Genomic DNA, 19,217 nt, shown 5'->3' on the forward strand with positions numbered 1-19,217 from the left:
AGTAATAGTAATTAAATACATTAGTCAGTAATTAACTAATTTTCAATAATAAAATTTACGTCCTTGGAATGTTGGAGATACCAATTTATTGGTAACACTCATGTAACACTTACGTCATCAAACGGCAAAAAATGGCGGCTTTTCATACGATTGAGTATACCTAGTTTTGTTTTGTACGTGTATGGAGCATCCGGTGTTTGCCAAAGTGTAGAAGTACTTGGACTGCACTAAAAGAGTGATAGTTAAGATTAAGAATGTTTATCAGAATCCAAACCATTTTGTGACTGGGTGAACTTTTGAAAGAGGAATGATACACTTTCAAAAATTCACTCTAATGTCCCATTGATGCCGAAGAAAGGGCTTAAGTAGTGTCATCAAGCATAAGAATTGCAATCATTATTTGTAGCATAAATGTATGGTTCCGAAAGCGACCGTAGTAGAAGAAAATCTAACAGTTCCGCGCGTCGATTTTGACGTATTAAATACAGCGCGCTTCGACCAATATACGCAAAGCAGTGACGTATAATTATGTCACTATCGTTGACGCAAACTCCTTTAAAAAAATCTCCTTTCTTTTTTACTCTTAGCGGTATCCTTACGCATAGCAGCGTCGTTGTCTTATCTGGAATAGGCAAGGAGGTTCCACTCGAGATTATGCGAGAAATTCTAGCATGTGGCTGTGTGGTCATTCATTTTCGCGGGACCATGAGACCTTAAAACTGAACTGGCTCTCCGCTCTTTCCGCTCCTAACCTAACCTCTGTTATCCATCATGTTGGAAACGCAGCTGACGCACCGTGTAGTGTGATCTTGTATTGGATCTGTACGCGTGTAGTTCTTATATTAGATCTGTACGCGTGTAGTTCTTATATTAGATCTGTACGCGTGTAGTTCTTATATTAGATCTGTACGCGTGTAGTTCTTATATTAGATCTGTACGCGTGTAGTTCTTATATTAGATATGTACGCGTGTAGTTCTTATATTAGATCTGTACGCGTGTAGTTCTTATATTAGATCTGTACGCGTGTAGTTCTTATATTAGATATGTACGCGTGTAGTTCTTATATTAGATCTGTACGCGTGTAGTTCTTATATTAGATCTGTACGCGTGTAGTTCTTATATTAGATATGTACGCGTGTAGTTCTTATATTAGATCTGTACGCGTGTAGTTCTTATATTAGATCCGTATGCGTGTAGTATTTTAATTAGATCTGTACGCCTGTAGTTCTTGTATAAATATTTTGTATGCTAAAATTTGTTAAACGCTTAGCGCCTATTGGTCAAAGCCCGCGGTGTTTATCGACAGAATTTTGTACTATCCTATAAATAATTAACAAATATAATCTGTGATGAGTAAGGCAATAGGTGTTCAAACGTGGTTCTTACTTGACACTAAACAACATAAGTTCATCAATTGGGTACTTAGCACTAAAAGCAGTTGGAATTGATATAATGTGTAACCCACTGTAAAAAGATTCGACATAGAACTCGTGCTAGACCTATGAACTGTAGTAAAACTGTATTTGTAAATGTTTTTTTTTGCTTGATAGCACAGTTTTCCCAAGCACTGGTAGCTTGGGGAAAACTCACAAAGAGAAAACATCTAAAAATCAAAAGAATAATACTACGTGTAGAACGGTAACCCCCCGCACCAATTCGTATCGGCCGCCGACTTCACCCCCTGTGGGTCTTACTTGGACTTTGTGTGACGTTCGTTTTACTTACGCAAGCGGTAACAAATATCAAGGCGGGGTGAGGTAGCATCGGATCGGTGCGGGGTACATAAATACAGGGTGTTAGTGACATCGTAACGAAAACTTCAAGGAACGATTCTGAGTTGATATAAAGTGGAATTTTCTGTCGCAAAAGTATGGAATTGATATCAACTCAGAATAGTCTGAATCATCCTCCAAAGTTTTTGGTCACTAACACTCATTTGTACCTGTATGGCTGTACAGTCATGAGCATTATTATGTACCCACTTTAGAATCCTGTCGCACTTTCATATTTGACATTTAATGAGACTTACGGTTTAATATGTCAAAAGAGTTAATGTGACATGGTTTCAAAGTGTATACATATTAGTACTCGTGACCGTACGTACTTGTACATGGTGTTAGTGACATCGTAACGAATACTGAGAGGCATGATTCGGATTCTGAGTTAATATCAAGTGGAATTTTTCATCATAAAAGTATAGAATTTAAAATAATTTAAGAAACATGAATTTTGCGACGGAAATGTCCACTTGATATTAACACGTTGACAGCCCAGTGACCCATATACGGGTCATGACGGACTAGCTCCATACGTCCGTGACCCATATATGGGTCACTAAGAAACGACCAAAGCACTAAGGGCGGGTACTCCACTTGGATCCCGGGTAACTTGGCAATGGCTGAAGTAATATGCGGGACTTACAAGGAAGTCTAAATTCAAATTCAAAAATATCTTTATTCAGTAGGTAACATAGTTACACTTTGATTCGTCAATTTTTACATAACTAACGTCTCATCCGCCTAAAACTACTGCAGCTTCTCACAACCTGTATAGCCGGGGAAAAGAAGCTGCAAGAAAAACCTCGGCACAGGGCCCTAGACGTTCTTTTTTTTTTAAATAAACATAAAATATTGTTATACATTTTGTATAGAGACTGTCAACGTGTTAACTCAGAATCATGAGCCGAGACACCCCCTCAGTATTCGTTACGGCGTCACTAACACCCTATATAAATAAAATATGCCCCTAACATAGCCATACAGCATAGTCCAAAGATTGACTCAGTCCAAAAGTCCGTGTTGCTCTATGGCCTAATCAGATGAGATGTTTTTCTTCAGCTTGTCTTTTTGCCAGTGGTTGAGCGTTGGACTCACGATCCGGAGGCCCCGGGTTCGAATCCCGGTGGGGACATATATCAAAAATCATTGTTAACATCCTGTATACGTAGTATTGTTCTGTGTTGCGGGTTTTTCGATCTTATCTCCTTGTTGTAATGTCACTAATGAATAATGAAACTGATTATTTAAAGTTGGAGAGTGGAGTTTTGACGCAAACACTCTGCCGGTGAGATGATGTGATCAAAATGTCTGTATAAGGGTGTAATTTAAATTGTGTATAAATAAAATAATGACTTTAAATATATGTTTGGTGTGTTTATTTATTGGACGCTTGTCGGAGGGACTGGCCGGAGTACGCACAGGGGGGTTAAAATGGTCACATCCAAGCAATTCATCTAAGAAAGCAATATTGCTATTTGACATTTGTTTGCATTGCGCACTTACTTTTATATGCGCAAATGTCAAATTGCAATATTGCTTTCTTAGATGAATTGCTTCGATGTGTCCATTTTTGCCCCCCAGGACCGCGAAAAATGGAAAGAGGAAGGGGAGGCCTTTTCCCAGCAGTGGGATCTTGTAGGCTAGATTAGATTAGTGTTTATTTATAATTAACATAACAAATACTTTGCACAAATAGTAAATACACAACAAAAGAGAAATAGGGTATGGCGGCCTCATTGCTAAGTAGCAAAGTCTTCCAGGCAACCTTTGAGTATAGGAGATATTTAATATTATACAGCGGGTAGCGTAGCATAGGAATGCTTGTACATATAAAAATAAAATACAAAGATAAATACACTTACACAACAATAATGGTTATGGTAAAGTTTCTTGTACCTAAGCACGTTAAAATAGGGTAGTTACCAACTAGTCCAATCAGTTACTTTTTACTGAACGTCAAGACACGTTTATAAAGTATGAAAAAGCACACAGTGACGTCATAGAAATAGAAACACATGAGAAAAAGTGATCATTTTATTATTACATTTTTCTTTATTAAAATTCATAAATAAGTTAAACAGAAAACGTTTTTTTTTGTCACCTTTAGATCTGTCTGTATTTAGTGATCAGAATTTTATGATTTATTTTGAACGTAATACACGAACTAATTGTTATAAAGATGAAGATGTTCCTATTTTTTTCCCTAGTGATTAAACGACACCACAGTGGTGCGGTATCGTGGTGTCGTTGACAATACATGAGAATTTGTCGGTCTGCCGTTCAAAAGTTGTAAGCGCATTTTTTGGTGGCAATGCCAGGACAAGGCTTTCTCCAGCAACATTTTTTTGTTACAGCACCTAGCGAAGATCTGATTTCACCAACAAAATGTTTATAATTTGTCGAAATTTGTCGCCAAATGTCAGAACTCCTCGACACGCCGTTCAAAAGTTATAACACATCTAATATAGGTCATGCCAGAGCCACAGAGGTCGAGGGCGCGCGTCGTAGAGTCACACCCACTGGTTTCCCGCCTACCTCACATAGTTGGCTGCACAGACCTTTATTCCTGTGCCTATACTATTACAGATATAAAAGGAAGCTTAATTAATAGGGCTTCACTAAAATAGACTATTGATTTTCTCTGGACGCCGCGCCGCCGATTATAAGTATTTCAAGGTTTTGCTATTGTGTACACCCCGGACACTTCATACAAATCACCTCGTTTTACACAGACACTACACATTGACGTTATCGTACACGCGGATATGTGTGTATGACGTCTGACGCCATACGATTGAATAAGGAATAAATACCTACGATTGAAGACTAAAGTACTCGGTGGGAAGTACATAACATAAACAACCTATATACGTCCCACTGCTGGGCACAGGCCGCCCCTCAATCAACCGGAGGGGGTATGGAGCATACTCCACCACGCTGCTCCACTGCGGGTTGGTGGAGGTGTTTTTAGTTTTTACGGCTAATAGCCGGGACCAACGGCTTAACGTGCCCTCCGAAGGACGGAATCATCTTATTTTTTCAGACAATCAGGTGATTCATGCTGAAAAGTCCTTACCAAACAAAGGACAGTCTCACAAAGTGATTTCGACAATGTCCCCATCGGGAATCGTACCCGGACCTCCAGTTCCAAAATAAAAATATTAATAGGCGGGAAATAATTGGTAAAAAAAATAAGGTAAGGTAAGGTATTTAATTATAATACTAATGTATTTTTAATGTGATTCAAGTGCAATAAAGAGTTTTTGTATTGTATTGTATTGTATTGTAAAATCCCAATAATTAAAATGTTAATAATTAATAAGTAATTATGTTAAGTATATATTATTATAAATCTTCTATCGTGTGGGTTGTGAGGTGGATTACCAACCTCAGCAACCCTGGTGTCACGGTTACTATTGAGCCGCCAAAGGCCCCTGACATCAGTAATTAGTAACCGGGACCAACGGCTTAACTTGCCTTCTGAAGCACGGATCATCTTACTTTCGGACAATCAGATGATCAGCCTGTAATGTCCTAACCAAACTAGGGATCACAAAGTGTTTTTATGATATGTCCCCACCGGGATTCGTACCTAGGACCTCCGGATCGTGAGCCCAGCGCTTAACCACTGGACCACAGAGGCCGTTATAAATATAACTGTATAACAAAACAATATAAATTACTTAATGGTACAATAGTACCTATCTTCTATAACACGAAAAAATAGTACAACACAAAGTATAATTATGTGGTGCGAATTTTTTTTATTTGATGGCCGTTGTACTTTGATCCATAGTACCGTAAGTACCATGGTAAGTATAACAAAACCAGCCGGGTCTGCATGACAACCGCGCCGCGCGGCGCGAATTATATCGAACGCTTCGACCAATAAACGATAACAATGCTATCTACGTAGATGGACGTCAAACGGCTATTGGTCGAAGGCCTCGATATAATTCGGCGGCTCGGTTACCGTGCAGACCCTACTGGTTTTCTTATACCACGGTATATATGGCCGTGATACTTTTAAAATGGTCTAAAATTGTCCGGTTTAGTGTGGTCATTCTTACTCGTTTAGTATTCAGTACGACGTTTTGTTATTCGTTTATTTGGAATGGGCCATCGACCCTATACAGACGTGTTCAAACTGTCTTGAGTGAGCTTTAGATTTCTTTATAAAACGAATTGAGTATTCGTTCGATATCTAAAAGATTTAATTTGTTAATAATCCTATTGTGATCAAAGTTGACGTGTTCATGTCAAGGGTGTTGGGACCTCAACAACAATAGATGTCGTAAGTGTAGCGGTGATCGAAATTATTATTTTTGTCATAGATAAACTAAAAGCTAGAAGACAAGAAGCTAAGCTAGAAGGAAAGAGAGGAAGGGGAAGACCAAGAAGAGGTTACGTGGAACAGATTAAAGAAAAGGTTAACGTCGTGTCTTATAGGGAAGTCAAGGAATTGGCCTTTGATAGACTGGAATGGAAAATGCTACACCGACAAGAGCGTGGCTCTTAAATTGATGATGAGGTAAACTAAGCTAAATGAGCGCTACACCTTTTTGCCACTATTTGAAGGTCTCGAGAATCTACAAACAATAAAAAAATATTATAAATCCTTTCTATTATCTTCAGATTTACTCTAGGTCTGAAGTTACGTCCTTTTTTTTACAAATAAACCTTTACACAACTTTTTTTATAATATGTAGTTTCTAATGATAAGTAATAAATATAACATTTAAGTAGAAAGTTGACAATAATAACGAGGAGGACGAATAATGAGGAGCTCGGTGGCGCAGCGGTAAACGCGCTCGGTCTGCGATTGTTGAAGTTAAGCAACTTTCGCAAAGGCCGGTCATAGGATGGGTGACGACAAAAAAGAAGTTTACATCTCGAGCTCATCCGTGCTTCGGAAGGCACGTTAAGCCGTTGGTCCCGGCTGCATTAGCACTCGTCAATAACCATCAATCCGCACTGGACCCGCGTGATGGTTTAAGGCCCGATCTCCCTATCCATCCATAGGGAAGGCCCGTGCTCCAGCAGTGGGTACGTTAATGGCCTGATGATGATTATTTATTTATTTTTATATAATCCTATCCTAATCCTATTTTCTTCAGATTTACGTCAGAAGTTACGTTCTTTTTTTACAAATAAACCTTTACACATTTTTTTTTAATATGTAGTTTCTAATGATAAGTAATAAATATAACATTTAAGTAGAAAGTTGACAATAACTTCAGACCCAGAGTAAATCTGAAGATAATAGAAAGGATTTATAATATTTTTCATTGTTTGTAGGTTCTCTAGACTTTCAAGTGGTGGCAAAAAGGTGTAGAGCTCATTTAACTTAGTTTATCTCATCATCATGAATTTAAGAGCCACGCTCTTGTCGGTGCAGCAATTTCCATTCCAGTCTATCAAAGGCCAATTCCTTGACTTCCCTATAAGACACGACGTTAACCTTTTCTTTAATCTGTTCCACGTAAACTCTTCTTGGTCTTCCCCTTCCTCTCTTTCCTTCTAGCTTAGCTTCTTGTCTTCTAGCTTTTAGTTTATCTATGACAAAAATAATAATTTCGATCACCGAATGACATGGATACACTTACACCATCTATTGTCGCCGAGCTAGGGTTCCAACACTCTTAAAAAGTGGCTTTGAGTTGTGACAAATATTAACACCGGTATTCTTAGATCTTAACTCCAACTTTCCCCGACTCCGACCTCAGCTGAAGCGACCTCCAGGTTTTCCTCGATCTCAGCTCAAAATATCCTCAAACAAAAAATATCTTAATATGCTCAAAGTATCCTTAGACTACTACTACTATTCAGAGGCGGAGGACAGGAGTCCTAGTATGGCTTTGTAATAGACTACTCTAGACGCCATCCCACTTGGCAAGAGGGAAACCACTGCCCTATTTGTCCCTAAAAAGTAGCATGGAAATTGCTGCACCGACAAGAGCGTGGCTCTTAAATTGATGATGATGAACCTTAGACGCATCAACGTTAACTCGAGTTTACTCCAGTGACGCATGACTCCATTATTTTCGTATTATTATGTTGGCAGTATGACATGCTCGACTCCAGTGAGTAAAGTCCTCAAGTCGAGAAAGTAAATGTCATGTCAACTTCAAATACCAAAATGCTCAGTTGAGGCCGAGTCCAGTGGAGGAAGAGTGGAGTTACCATGTGTTTTTAAAGTGTCGTTTTTAGTGTATGTGTGTGTTTTATAGTGTGTGTATGTGTGTGTCGTTGCTTAAGTAATTTCTAATTTGTGACGATGCAGTGTCGTGTAACAATTTTGACGATTACATTATGTGCTTCGTTTATAGTGTAAGTTGTAAAGTGAAAGTTTAGCTTTTATTTTATTTTTATCTACATTGGCCCCGATTCCCGCAGACACCTAATTTTACTTTAAGTTATACCCGTCATTTTCTTATCCGCAGAAAAGGAAAGGGACGGATGATTGACAGCTCTTAATTTTAGGAAGAATGTGTAAATGAATGAATAACCCGGGCGAATCGAAAAGGTATCTCGCTGATATGCAAACCGTTTGACGTGTGCTGTCAACGTAATTCTGTTGGGTTATTGGCCAATGTGAAATTTTTAGACGGTTGTTTTAGATTTGTGCTTAAAATTGACGTGTGTTCCATAAATTTTATGCTTATCGATTACCCGTCCCTTTCCTTATCGGCGGATAAGAAAATGACAGATATGTATAACTTAAAGTAAAATCAGATGGTGTTTACAGGAATTAGCACCATTGAGAGATGGAATAAAAAAAAAACATAAAACGCATTTAGCTGCTTAGAGTGGCCAGTGGAAGCTGTCCTAGAAAAACGCCCGCCATTAAAAAAAAATCTTTGCCACTCGTTTTATGATTGTGTTTTTTTTTAATTATTTTGGCTTCCATACTTTTGCTACTGAAAATTCCACTTTATAGGTATCAACTCAGAATCGGGGTCTGAAGCATCCTTCAAAGTTTACGTTACGATTTTACTAACACCCCATATAAATATGCCCCTAACATAGCCATACAGCCTAGTCCAAAGATTGGCCTAGTCCAAAGATCCGTGTTGCTCTATGGCCTAGTCAGATGAGATGTTATTCTTCGTCTTCTCTTTTTGCCAGTGGTTGAGCGTTGGACTCACGATCTGGAGGCCCCGGGTTCGAATCCCGGTGGGGACATATCACATACGAGGGGAGGTCAAAAAGTTCGCGGAATGAGGGGGAAGGGGGTCGAAATTAAACACGAAACTATTTTTCCTTTTCAATATATTCTCCCTTAACCTTAACACATTTTCCGGATCTATCAAATAATTTGTTTATTCCATCATAAAAAAAAGATTTCTCTTTGCTGTCAAAATAGGCCGAAATTGCAGACTTGACTTCTTCATCATCGCCAAATTTTCGTCCACGCAGTTCCTTTTTCATTTTTGGGAACAAATAATAATCGCTGGGGGCCAAGTCTGGACTGTAAGGCGGGTGGTTTAATTTTTCGAACCCGCATCGGTGAATGGCAGCCGTCGCAACATGGCACGTGTGGACGGGTGCGTTGTCGTGCAAAAGGAGCACACCTCTTGACAGCTTTCCTCTTCTTTTTTCCTTGATAGCCTCTTTCAATCTATCCAGTAAAGAAGCGTAGTAATGTCCCGTTATAGTCACACCACGATCTTTATAATCAATCAGCAAAATACCTTCTGTATCCCAAAAAATAGTGGCCATGATCTTTCCGGCCGATTGTGACACCTTAAACTTCTTTGGAGGAGGTGTGCCTTTTTTATGCCACTGCATCGACTCTTGCTTCGACTCAGGTTCATAGTGGTGAACCCAGGTTTCATCTCCAGTAACAATCCGGGCCATAACTTCTTCCTTATTCTCTCCACAGAGCTCTAAAAACTGGCGAGAACACTCGACACGCTCGCTTTTTTGAAGTGGCGTGAGCATTCTTGGAACCCATCTTGCGCTGACCTTAGTCATCCCAAGATGTTGATGTAGGATATTTAAAATACTTGTTTCGGATACACCGACCATTGCTGCAAGCTGCTTCTTCTTCAAGCGGGTATCTTCTAATACAAGTTTCTCTACTTTTTCGATGATTTCCGGTGTGGTGGCCTCAATGGGCCGTCCGGAGCGGGGGTCATCTTCAATCGACTCTCTTCCTTGCTTGAAAAGACTATGCCACTTGTAAACCATGGTTTTACCAGGGGCAGAGTCCGCGTAAACTGCTAACAGCTCTTGAAAAATCGTCTGAGCGGATTTTCCTTGCTTGGTGAGGAACTTAATGACGGCGCGGTGTTCAATTTTCTCCATATTCGCTGAGTTCTTCCCGATTCACTTGTTTGCTGGTCGATAGTTCAAACGTTAATGACCCGATTTGCTTCAAACTTGGTACATATACTGTTAATGAGGTGTGCAACTAGCGGCTACCTGTACGAGCAAACCAACCCCCTCCAACCCCTCCATTCCGCGAACTTTTTGACCTCCCCTCGTAAATCATTTTGTGATCCCTAGATTGGTTAGGACATTACAGGCTGATCACCTGACTGTCCGAAAGTAAGATGACCTGTGCTTCGGAAGGCACGTTAAGTCGTTGGTTCCGGTTACTATTTACTAATGTAAGTAAGTGAGTAATCGTTACATGAGCCATGTCAGGGGCCTTCGGCGTCTCAATCATAACCCTAACACTGAAGCTATTTTTTCTGTTTGTTTTATTTGTGGCCAGATTTCAAAGAGAATAGAAGATTTGTCAATTCTACTTATACCACATCCATAAACTTAGAACGAATATATTTCTTCTCTAATCTGTGCTTAGATAATAAAAAAAACATCTTACGCTGCTGTCAATTTATACGTCAAAAAAGTTTTAAAATAACGAAAATACTCAACAAAAAATACTCAAATTCATGCGTAATTAATAATTACGACTTTAAGTATATGTTTGACGAAAAGGCTTAGAAAAATATAAGTTAAACGAAGTATTTATCTAATGGGAATAATTCAAAGAAATGAGAAGAGAGTCCTTTATAATATTTTTGTTGACAATTGTATGCGAAAGTTATTTAATTAGATCAAAAAATACGGAGATATTCCAAATCATGTAATCTTTCTTCTTCTTTTTATTTAAGAGCTGCGCTCTTGTCGGTGGACCCTTCATTACTCCATAGATAGGGCGTGCAGAACGGTGCGGTGGTTGCCCCAATCGCCTTCCGTTCCGCAGTACACCGACCAATTTCCCAATCGGTGATGTTCTAGCTAGAGCCCTACCAGAATCCATTTCCTCGGCGTCCAACCAGTACTGATACCGCTGCTGCCCGGCATCAGGGGTGCGCTTTTGAAGTAGCGGCGCCTACTTGCTACGTCGCAGGATCGTCATAGAACCTAAGTAGCATTTTATAGGCTAGCCCGTCCCAGTGAGCTACCCACTACGTTCTGCTAATCCTGTCGCTGTTTGGTCGGGGACTGCTTATTTTTATATTCGCAGCTAACCATCATATCTGATGGCCGTTCTACCAGCCTACCACGATAAAGTGTTTAAATACAGGGTGTTAGGGACATCGTAGCAAATACTGAGGGGGATGATTCTGACCATGACTCTGAGTTGATATCAAGTGGATTTTCCTGTAGCAAAATTCATGAAAATTTTAAGTATTGAATTCATAAAGCCTAATCAATGTCCCACTGCTGGGCAAAGGCCTCCCCCTTCTCTTTCCAACTCTCCCTGTCTCTCTAAACAGAAAAAAAAATCATAAAGATTGGGATCTTTGCTCCGCAACTCCTTAATGGAGACTGTGTCGACTCAGTAATAACCTTGAAACCAGGGTTGCTGAAGCATCCACACAACCCACGATAGAGGAAAGGAATCAGGAATCCAGCTTTTATGTCACGGGGGGGTCATCAGCAGGGCTAACGTGATAAAATTATCGATCGATTCAATAAATTTTGTAGAAAATCAAAAGTTTGTGTTTCCCCTAGCATGCGTGGCGCGTGATTTTGTTCAAAATTCAAATTCAATTCAAAATTCAAAAATATCCTTATTCAATAGGTAACATAGTTACACTTTGAATCGTCAATTTTACATAACGAACGTCTCATCCGCCTAAAACTACTGCAGCTTCTCACAACCTGTATAGCCGGGGAAAAGAAGCTGCAAGAAAAACCTCGGCACAGGGCCCTAGACGTTCTTTAAAAAAAAAATGTCAATTCTGACAGACCGACATGACTTATTTGGATTCACATATTAGCACCAATAGATAGAGGAGCTCGGTGGCGCAGCGGTAAACGCGCTCGGTCTGCGATTGTTGAAGTTAAGCAACTTTCGCAAAGGCCGGTCATAGGATGGATGACCACAAAAAAGTTTTCATCTCGAGCTCCTCCGTGCTTCGGAAGGCACGTTAAGCCGTTGGTCCCAGCTGCATTAGCAGTCGTTAATAACGATCAATCCGCACTGGGCCCGCGTGATGGTTTAAGGCCCGATCTCCCTATCCATCCATAGGGAAGGCCCGTGCCCCGGCAGTGGGGACGTTAATAGGCTGGTGATGATTAGCACCAATCGACAAAACGACATAATTATATCGTCTGAATCGTTAAAATGACTGAGACAATTTATCACGTCGCGCATGTCAGCCCTGCAGGTTGCAGACGACCTACTCTCCGTAGAGAATTATTTAGATAAAATTGTAGTCTTCTTCTTATCGTGTGGATTGTGAGGTGGAATACCAGCCTCATCAACCCTGGTGTCGGGCTTATGATTGGGCCGCCAAAGGCCCCTGGCATGGCTCATGTAACGTTTACTCACTTACATCAGTAAATAGTAACCGGGACCAACGGCTTAACGTGCTTTCCGAAGCACGGATCATCTTACTTTCGGACAATCAGGTGATCAGCCTGTAATGTCCTAATCAAACTAGGGATCACAAAGTGTTTTTTGTAATATGTCCCCACCGGGATGCGAAACCGGGGCCTCCGGATCGTGAGTCCAACGCTCAACCACTGGACCACAGAGGTCGTTGTAGTGGCCACCCATGACCCAACCTGTCCCCCAGGGGTTGGTCATCCCCCCTGGATCCCGCCCATGAAAGGAATAGTATTCCCAAGGGAGTATGCAGGGGTGTTTAGTGCACTCTTTTCTCTCCTCTATCTTTTCTCTAATCTCATGTCTCTTGTCCGTTTCAGGACGTCGTTAGAAGCGTCGAAACTGAAACTCAATGTTCCTGTAAACGCAAGTTGTGCTACATCTAAAAAAGGTATGATTCTGGTGTCTGTGTTTTTGGATCCCAATACCGACCCCGCGGTCGTGGTCGACGATTTCCCTAAGCGCTTATCGCTATTGGCTCACTATCTGGCTACTCAGCGTTCTATCGTGTGAGTTGTGAGGTGGATTACCAACCGCATCAACCCTGGTGTCAGAGTTATTATTGAGCCGCCATAGGCCTCTAACATGACTCATGTAACGACTAGGACATCAGTAAGTAGTAACCGGGACCAACGGCTTAACGTGCCTTCTGAAGCACGGATCATCTTACTTTTGGACAATCAGGTGATCAGCCTGTAATGTTCTAACCAAACTAGGGATCACAAAGTAATTTTTGTGATTTGTCCAACAGGGTACCCTCAGGCCTGTTGTCGTAAATTTTGTACCGGGTCAGAGCCCTCAACGCTCCCCACCATGTGATTGTATATTACGGTTCCGTTGACAGGCGCCATTTTGTGTTTGCAGAGATGAACAAGATGGCGTCACGCCTAACGGCGCTGCGCGCGCTGATGACGTCACAGCCGACTGCGCTCGCCGCCTACGTCATCCCCACTGCCGACGCGCATAATGTAAGTGAAGAATAATACTGTGTATAGAGCGGTAAGACTCCGCCCGCACCGATCCGTGCCGGGTGCCAACCTCACCCCCTCTGGGTCTTACTTTAGTCTCAAATGGCGGACTGTGTCTATCATCACCGTGCTTATAATCATAGAATGAATAATACTACGTACATAACGTACACATAAATAGCTCTATCTTCTACCGTGTGGGTTGTGAGGTCGATTACCAACCTCATCAACCCTGGTGTCGGGGTTACTATTGAGCCGCCAAAGGCCCCTGACATGGCTCATATAACGACTACGTACTTACATCGTTACAGCACGGATCGTCTTACTTTCGGACAATCAGGTGATCAGCATGTGATCTAACCAAACTAGGGATCACGAAGTGATTTTTGTGATCCCCACCGGGATTCGAACCCGGGACCTCCGGGTCGTGAGCCCAACGCTCAACCACTGGACTGCGGTTATTCCCATGCATTCCTATCTTTAATAGTCATTAACCTTATAAAGTAATAATCTGTTTTTTTCACCTGCCCTCCCCAGTCGGAATACATCGCCCCAGTAGACGCGCGAAGGGAATGGATATCGGGGTTCACAGGGTCAGCTGGTACGGCAGTAGTCACGGCAACCGTCGCACTGGTGTGGACAGACGGTCGCTACTACACGCAGTTCGAGAAGGAGGCCGACCTCGCGCTGTGGACGCTTATGAAGCAGTGTGAGTAAGCTCTGGCCCACCTATCTATCTACATGACCGCCTGGTACTTTCAACTCAACTCTTGGGCGTGCAGTCGTCTTTTGGGTTTCTTGGCTTAATGTATGTAACCATTAAGTGTGAGTGTGTTTAAGCTCTTACGCGCCTCTGAACGCCTGGTAATTCCAACTCAACTTTTAATCCAATTTGTCTTATTTCTGGTTTAGTAGACAAGGACTCATTCGCAAATGGACCTGCATTAGTTTTCTCTGCCTACACCGATGATATTAAGGCCGTGGAGTCTTCTTTTCCGGTTTCTTGGTTTATGAAACCTTTAGGTGTGAGTAAGCTCTTACGCGCTTCTGTCCGCCTGGTACCTCAGACCCAATTCTTAGGCCAATTTGTCTTAAGGCACTTCCTATGTGAGACAAACTCTTACGTAGCTCTGAATGCCTGATACCTAGGCCTTGCAATATAAATAAGTTAAATAGAGAAAATAAAACGATTTTTCTTGTTAGATCTCTCTTTATTTAGTCATTAGAATTTCATAATTTATCTGTGACCTAGGAAACTACCCAATTCATCTAAAAAAGCAATATTGCTATTAGACATTTGCGCATACAAAATTAAGTGCGCAATGCACACAAATGGAAAATGGCAATATTGCTTTTTTATATAAATTGCTTTGATGTGGCCTTTTCAACACCCTCAAGTGTCATATTTTCTTGGATTTTTTATTAAGCTACTATTTTAACTCTATTTTAATTTTTTAATTTAAATTTAATTACACACAGCTCTCCCCGACACTCCGTCGTTGGAGAAATGGTTGTCGAGCAACCTGGCAGAGGGCGCCGTGGTGGGCGTCGACCCTCACACCATGAACCGCGAGGAGTGGACGCCGCTTGAGGTATGAAAGAAAGAAAGAACATTTATTATTTATTTTCGCAGACCACAGACACAGGCAGACAGGTACATTGCATTTAACAATGTCAGGAACCACATGGAAGAAAATCAAACCAAAGTTATAATAAAAAAAAGAGACTTTTGGCGGGAACGGGACAGTTGCTTTCTTCATTGAATAATCAAAATAATTAATACGAAGGGGTGTTTTGTGGTTAATAATCGCATTAAGTTAATCGGAAAACATTCGCGATAGTGTTATTATATCAGAATATTCAATAAACAAAGTGTACCTATCTATTTTCGCTTCGTGCCAACAAGCCGCTTTATAACTCGAAAGTTTATGCGGACTTTTGAGTTAATCCGTTTTGGGGTTCGGAGTAGGAGTCTGGTCCGAGGGTGGGGGCTTAGGTTTCATCATTCATCGTAATCACCTTTCATCATTTCATTAATCATCATCAAGAAAAAAATGATAAGACATGCTGTATGGGCATAGTTCCCTTTGCCTTGCCCTTCGGGGAAAACCAAAACATAGCCTGGAAAGTCCCACATTATCACTGTCAAATCATCAGCTTAGGTAAGCGGACCCTGTGGGAACGGGATGATGACAGTGAGGTGATGAGATGATGTGTTTGTATGTGTCCGAACAGTCGGCGCTCAACAAAGCCAACATGAAGCTGGTGGCAGTGGCCAGCAACCTGGTGGACGAGGTCCGCGCCCAGCTGTGTGACCCGCCGCCCGCCCGGCCGCACCACGACATCATGCCGCTACCTGTGAAATATACTGGTAATTATACTAGAGTTATTGATGTACTTAAATAAATAACCTTATTTCGAGTGTCAATGAGGGACTCTCGGACGCACGCGCGCACACACACACGCACGCGCACGCGCACGCGCACGCACACGCACACGCACACACACAGACACGCACGCACGCACGCACGCACGCACGCACGCACGCGCACACACACCACTATTATTTTGATCAAAATAATAATGGGTGGAAGGTGTGTTGTGCCTGGTTGTAATAACAAGTCAGTTATATCTTTCACCAGGCAAGAAAGCGGGAGAGAAGATAAACGAGTTGAGACAGAGGATGTCTGAGAAGAAAGCAGCCGCGCTGGTGATCACCGCGCTCGACGAGGTTGCCTGTGAGTACTACATTTTCTTGTATACAAAACCAATATGGCCAAACGTTGATTGATATATCATTAAACAGCATCATGAAATGATCAATTCTAAGAACTGGCCACGAAACAACTCCTTCCAGACACACTGAACCTCCGCGGCTCAGACATCGACTACAACCCTGTGTTCTTCTCCTATCTCCTGCTGACTCCCACTGCTGTTAAACTCTTCTGGGGGGAGGGCAAACTGCCTCCGTCTGTAAAGAAGCATTTAGAGGAAGAGGGTGTGGAGGGCATAGAGTGTCTGCCTTACAGCGAGGTGGAGGGGAATCTCGTTACCATGGCGGTGAGTGTCATAATGATATCTATCAATTAATCTCGATCAATCGTCAATCTATCAATCAATCAGTAGATTAATGACATCATCATTAAGTGTGATATCTGTCAATCAATCAATCTCAACAAAACATCAATCTCAATCTGCCGTCCATTAATTAATCAATAACGCAATCAGTCAACCTCAATAAAACATCAATTATAATTTGTTGTCAATAAATATCCTTATTAACATGGTGGTGAGTGTGATATGATATCTATCAATAAATCTCGATCAATCGTCAATCTATCAATCAATCAGTAGATTAATGACATCATCAGTAAGGTTGATATTTGTCAGTCAATCATTCTCAACAATACATTAATCTCAATCTGCCGTCCATTAATTAATCAATAACGCAATCAGTCAACCTCAATAAAACATCAATCATAATTTGTTGTCAATCTATCAATCAATCAGATATCATCAGTAAGTGTGATATCTGTCAATCAATCTCAACAAAACATCCATCTCAATCTGCCGTTAATCAATCAATAACCTCGTTACGAAGAAGAAGAGTGTGATATCTATCAATCAATCAACAACAGGATTTTTATTTTTATAACGCTTATCCGTTCTTAGGAAAACTCACAAAGAGAAAATTAAACCGCATGAATAGGAGGAGGACCCGGTGGTCCCGTCGGAGTCAGATATTTTTTCGATTTAATTTTCTCTTTGTCAATCAACAGCAATCAATCGCGTGCAAACGTCAATCTCAATACGTCGTCAATCAATCAATCACTCAACATCATGACGTCAAAAAATTAATTAAAATATAAAAAAAAATCATCTCGAGCTCCTCTGTGCTTCGGATGGCACGTTAAGCCGTTGATCCCGGCTGCATTAGCAGTCGTTAATAACCATCAATCCGCACTGGGCCCGCGTGGTGGTTTAAGGCCGATCTCCCTATCCATCCATATTGAAGGCCCGTGCCCCAGCAATGGCGACGATAATGGGCTGATGATGGTGATGATGATAAAAAAAATATATTAAAAAAGTGTATTTATTTTAGAAGGAGCTATCGGAGCGTGGTGACGGCAAGCACTCGGTGTGGTTGCCCGTGGACGCTAGCGAGGCCATCCACCGCGCCGCCGCCGGGGTAAGTACTACTGCGGGTCGATGACTGACCGCACCAGTTGCAGCTTCCAATCCTTACGTGTAGTTAAATGTACTTATTTTATGTAGGTAGTTCTTTTAATTATTTATTTTGTTAGAATGCACTAACCCGCTATTATTATACTTGTACAAAATTTTCCTGTACCCAAAGGTTGCCTGGAAGAAATTGCTGCATGAGCAATAAGGCCGCCTGTTGTGCTTTTCTGTATATGTTGTCCTTATCTCTGTATTTTGTGTCCATTGTGCTCAATAAAGTATTTTATCTATCTATCTATCTTACGGGCCTAAACCATTGATTTTCGAATTCATGACAACAAATTCTCGACTTAAGTTATAATTAATTATAATGAATTAATTGTAATTTGAATTAATTTCTTTCTCTCTCCCTTGTAATTAATTATTAATTGTAACTAATTATAGGTAAGAGCGTTATGCTCACGACCTGGAGGTCCGGGTTCGAATCCCGATAACGTCACATAAATCACTTTCAGCCCTGGTTTTGTTAGGACATTACAAGTTGGTCACCCGATTATCCGAAAGTAAGATGATCCGTGCTTCGGAAGGCACGTTAAGCCGTTAGTCCCGGTTACTACTTACTGATGTAAGTACGTAGTCGTTACATGAGCCATATCAGGGGCCTTTGGCGGGTCTATAGTAACCCTGACTCCAGAGTTGATGGGGTTGGTAATCCACCTTATAACCCACACGATAGAAGAATAATTATAATGTTGGCCCTGCAGCTGGGGCACGTGAAGAAGCCTCTGACCCTCATCTCGGAGGTGTCTCCGGTGGCCCTCGCCAAGATGATCAAGAACGACGTCGAGCTGGAGGTAAGTACGGTCACGAGCATTAACATGTATACATTTTGGTACCATGTGACATTAACTTTTTTGACAAATTGAACTGTAAGTCTCACTAAATGTCAAATATGTTAGTGCGACAGAGTCCTAAAGTGGGTACATTATATTGCTCATGACTGTACATTGATGCTTATGCGGTTATTGGTGAGCCATGGAGGCGGCCAATCAGCTCGCGACAACAAACACTTCAGGACCCCGATACCGACCCCACCGGCGTGGTCGACGATTTCCCTATCGACCCACTAGAGTCGATTAATTCTTTCAAATATTTTTCCTCTCAGACGACGCCTTGAGCCGAGGTTCGCACCCAACTGGGCAACCTCAGGCCTGTTGTCTTAAACTTTGTTTAAACACACGTCAATTTTAAGCAGAAATCTAAAACATCCGTCTAAACATTTTACATCGGCCAATAACCCGACAGAGTCAAGTCAAACGAATCAAACACACGGACATCAAACGGATTACATACAAGCGAAATGCCTATTTTATTCGCCCGGGTTATTCATTCGTTTTAAACTTGTTGACAATCATCCGTCCCTTTCCTTTTCGACG

At 41.4% G+C, this 19,217-nt stretch overlaps 2 protein-coding genes across 6 annotated transcripts in view; one reads left to right on the forward strand and one right to left on the reverse strand.

The window, feature by feature from the left end:
- The window catches only part of LOC126379428 (monocarboxylate transporter 12-like), a 191,324-nt gene that overhangs the window by 44,031 nt on the left and 128,076 nt on the right, over nt 1-19,217 (reverse strand). The gene's annotated exons all lie outside the window — the stretch shown is intronic.
- The window catches only part of LOC126379423 (xaa-Pro aminopeptidase ApepP), a 38,332-nt gene that overhangs the window by 6,156 nt on the left and 12,959 nt on the right, over nt 1-19,217 (forward strand). For all 4 annotated transcript variants that reach the window (XM_050028178.1, XM_050028175.1, XM_050028177.1 and 1 more), the window contains exons 2-10: nt 12,952-13,022; nt 13,496-13,599; nt 14,137-14,308; nt 15,079-15,191; nt 15,835-15,970; nt 16,242-16,337; nt 16,457-16,659; nt 17,702-17,788; nt 18,546-18,635. In XM_050028178.1, the coding sequence (XP_049884135.1) occupies nt 13,498-13,599; nt 14,137-14,308; nt 15,079-15,191; nt 15,835-15,970; nt 16,242-16,337; nt 16,457-16,659; nt 17,702-17,788; nt 18,546-18,635 (999 nt within the window). In that variant the 5' untranslated portion in view covers nt 12,952-13,022; nt 13,496-13,497. The remainder of the gene's footprint in view (nt 1-12,951; nt 13,023-13,495; nt 13,600-14,136; nt 14,309-15,078; nt 15,192-15,834; nt 15,971-16,241; nt 16,338-16,456; nt 16,660-17,701; nt 17,789-18,545; nt 18,636-19,217) is intronic.

The sequence above is a fragment of the Pectinophora gossypiella genome, chromosome 29 (assembly GCF_024362695.1).
Source record: "Pectinophora gossypiella chromosome 29, ilPecGoss1.1, whole genome shotgun sequence".
Taxonomy (NCBI): domain Eukaryota; kingdom Metazoa; phylum Arthropoda; class Insecta; order Lepidoptera; family Gelechiidae; genus Pectinophora; species Pectinophora gossypiella.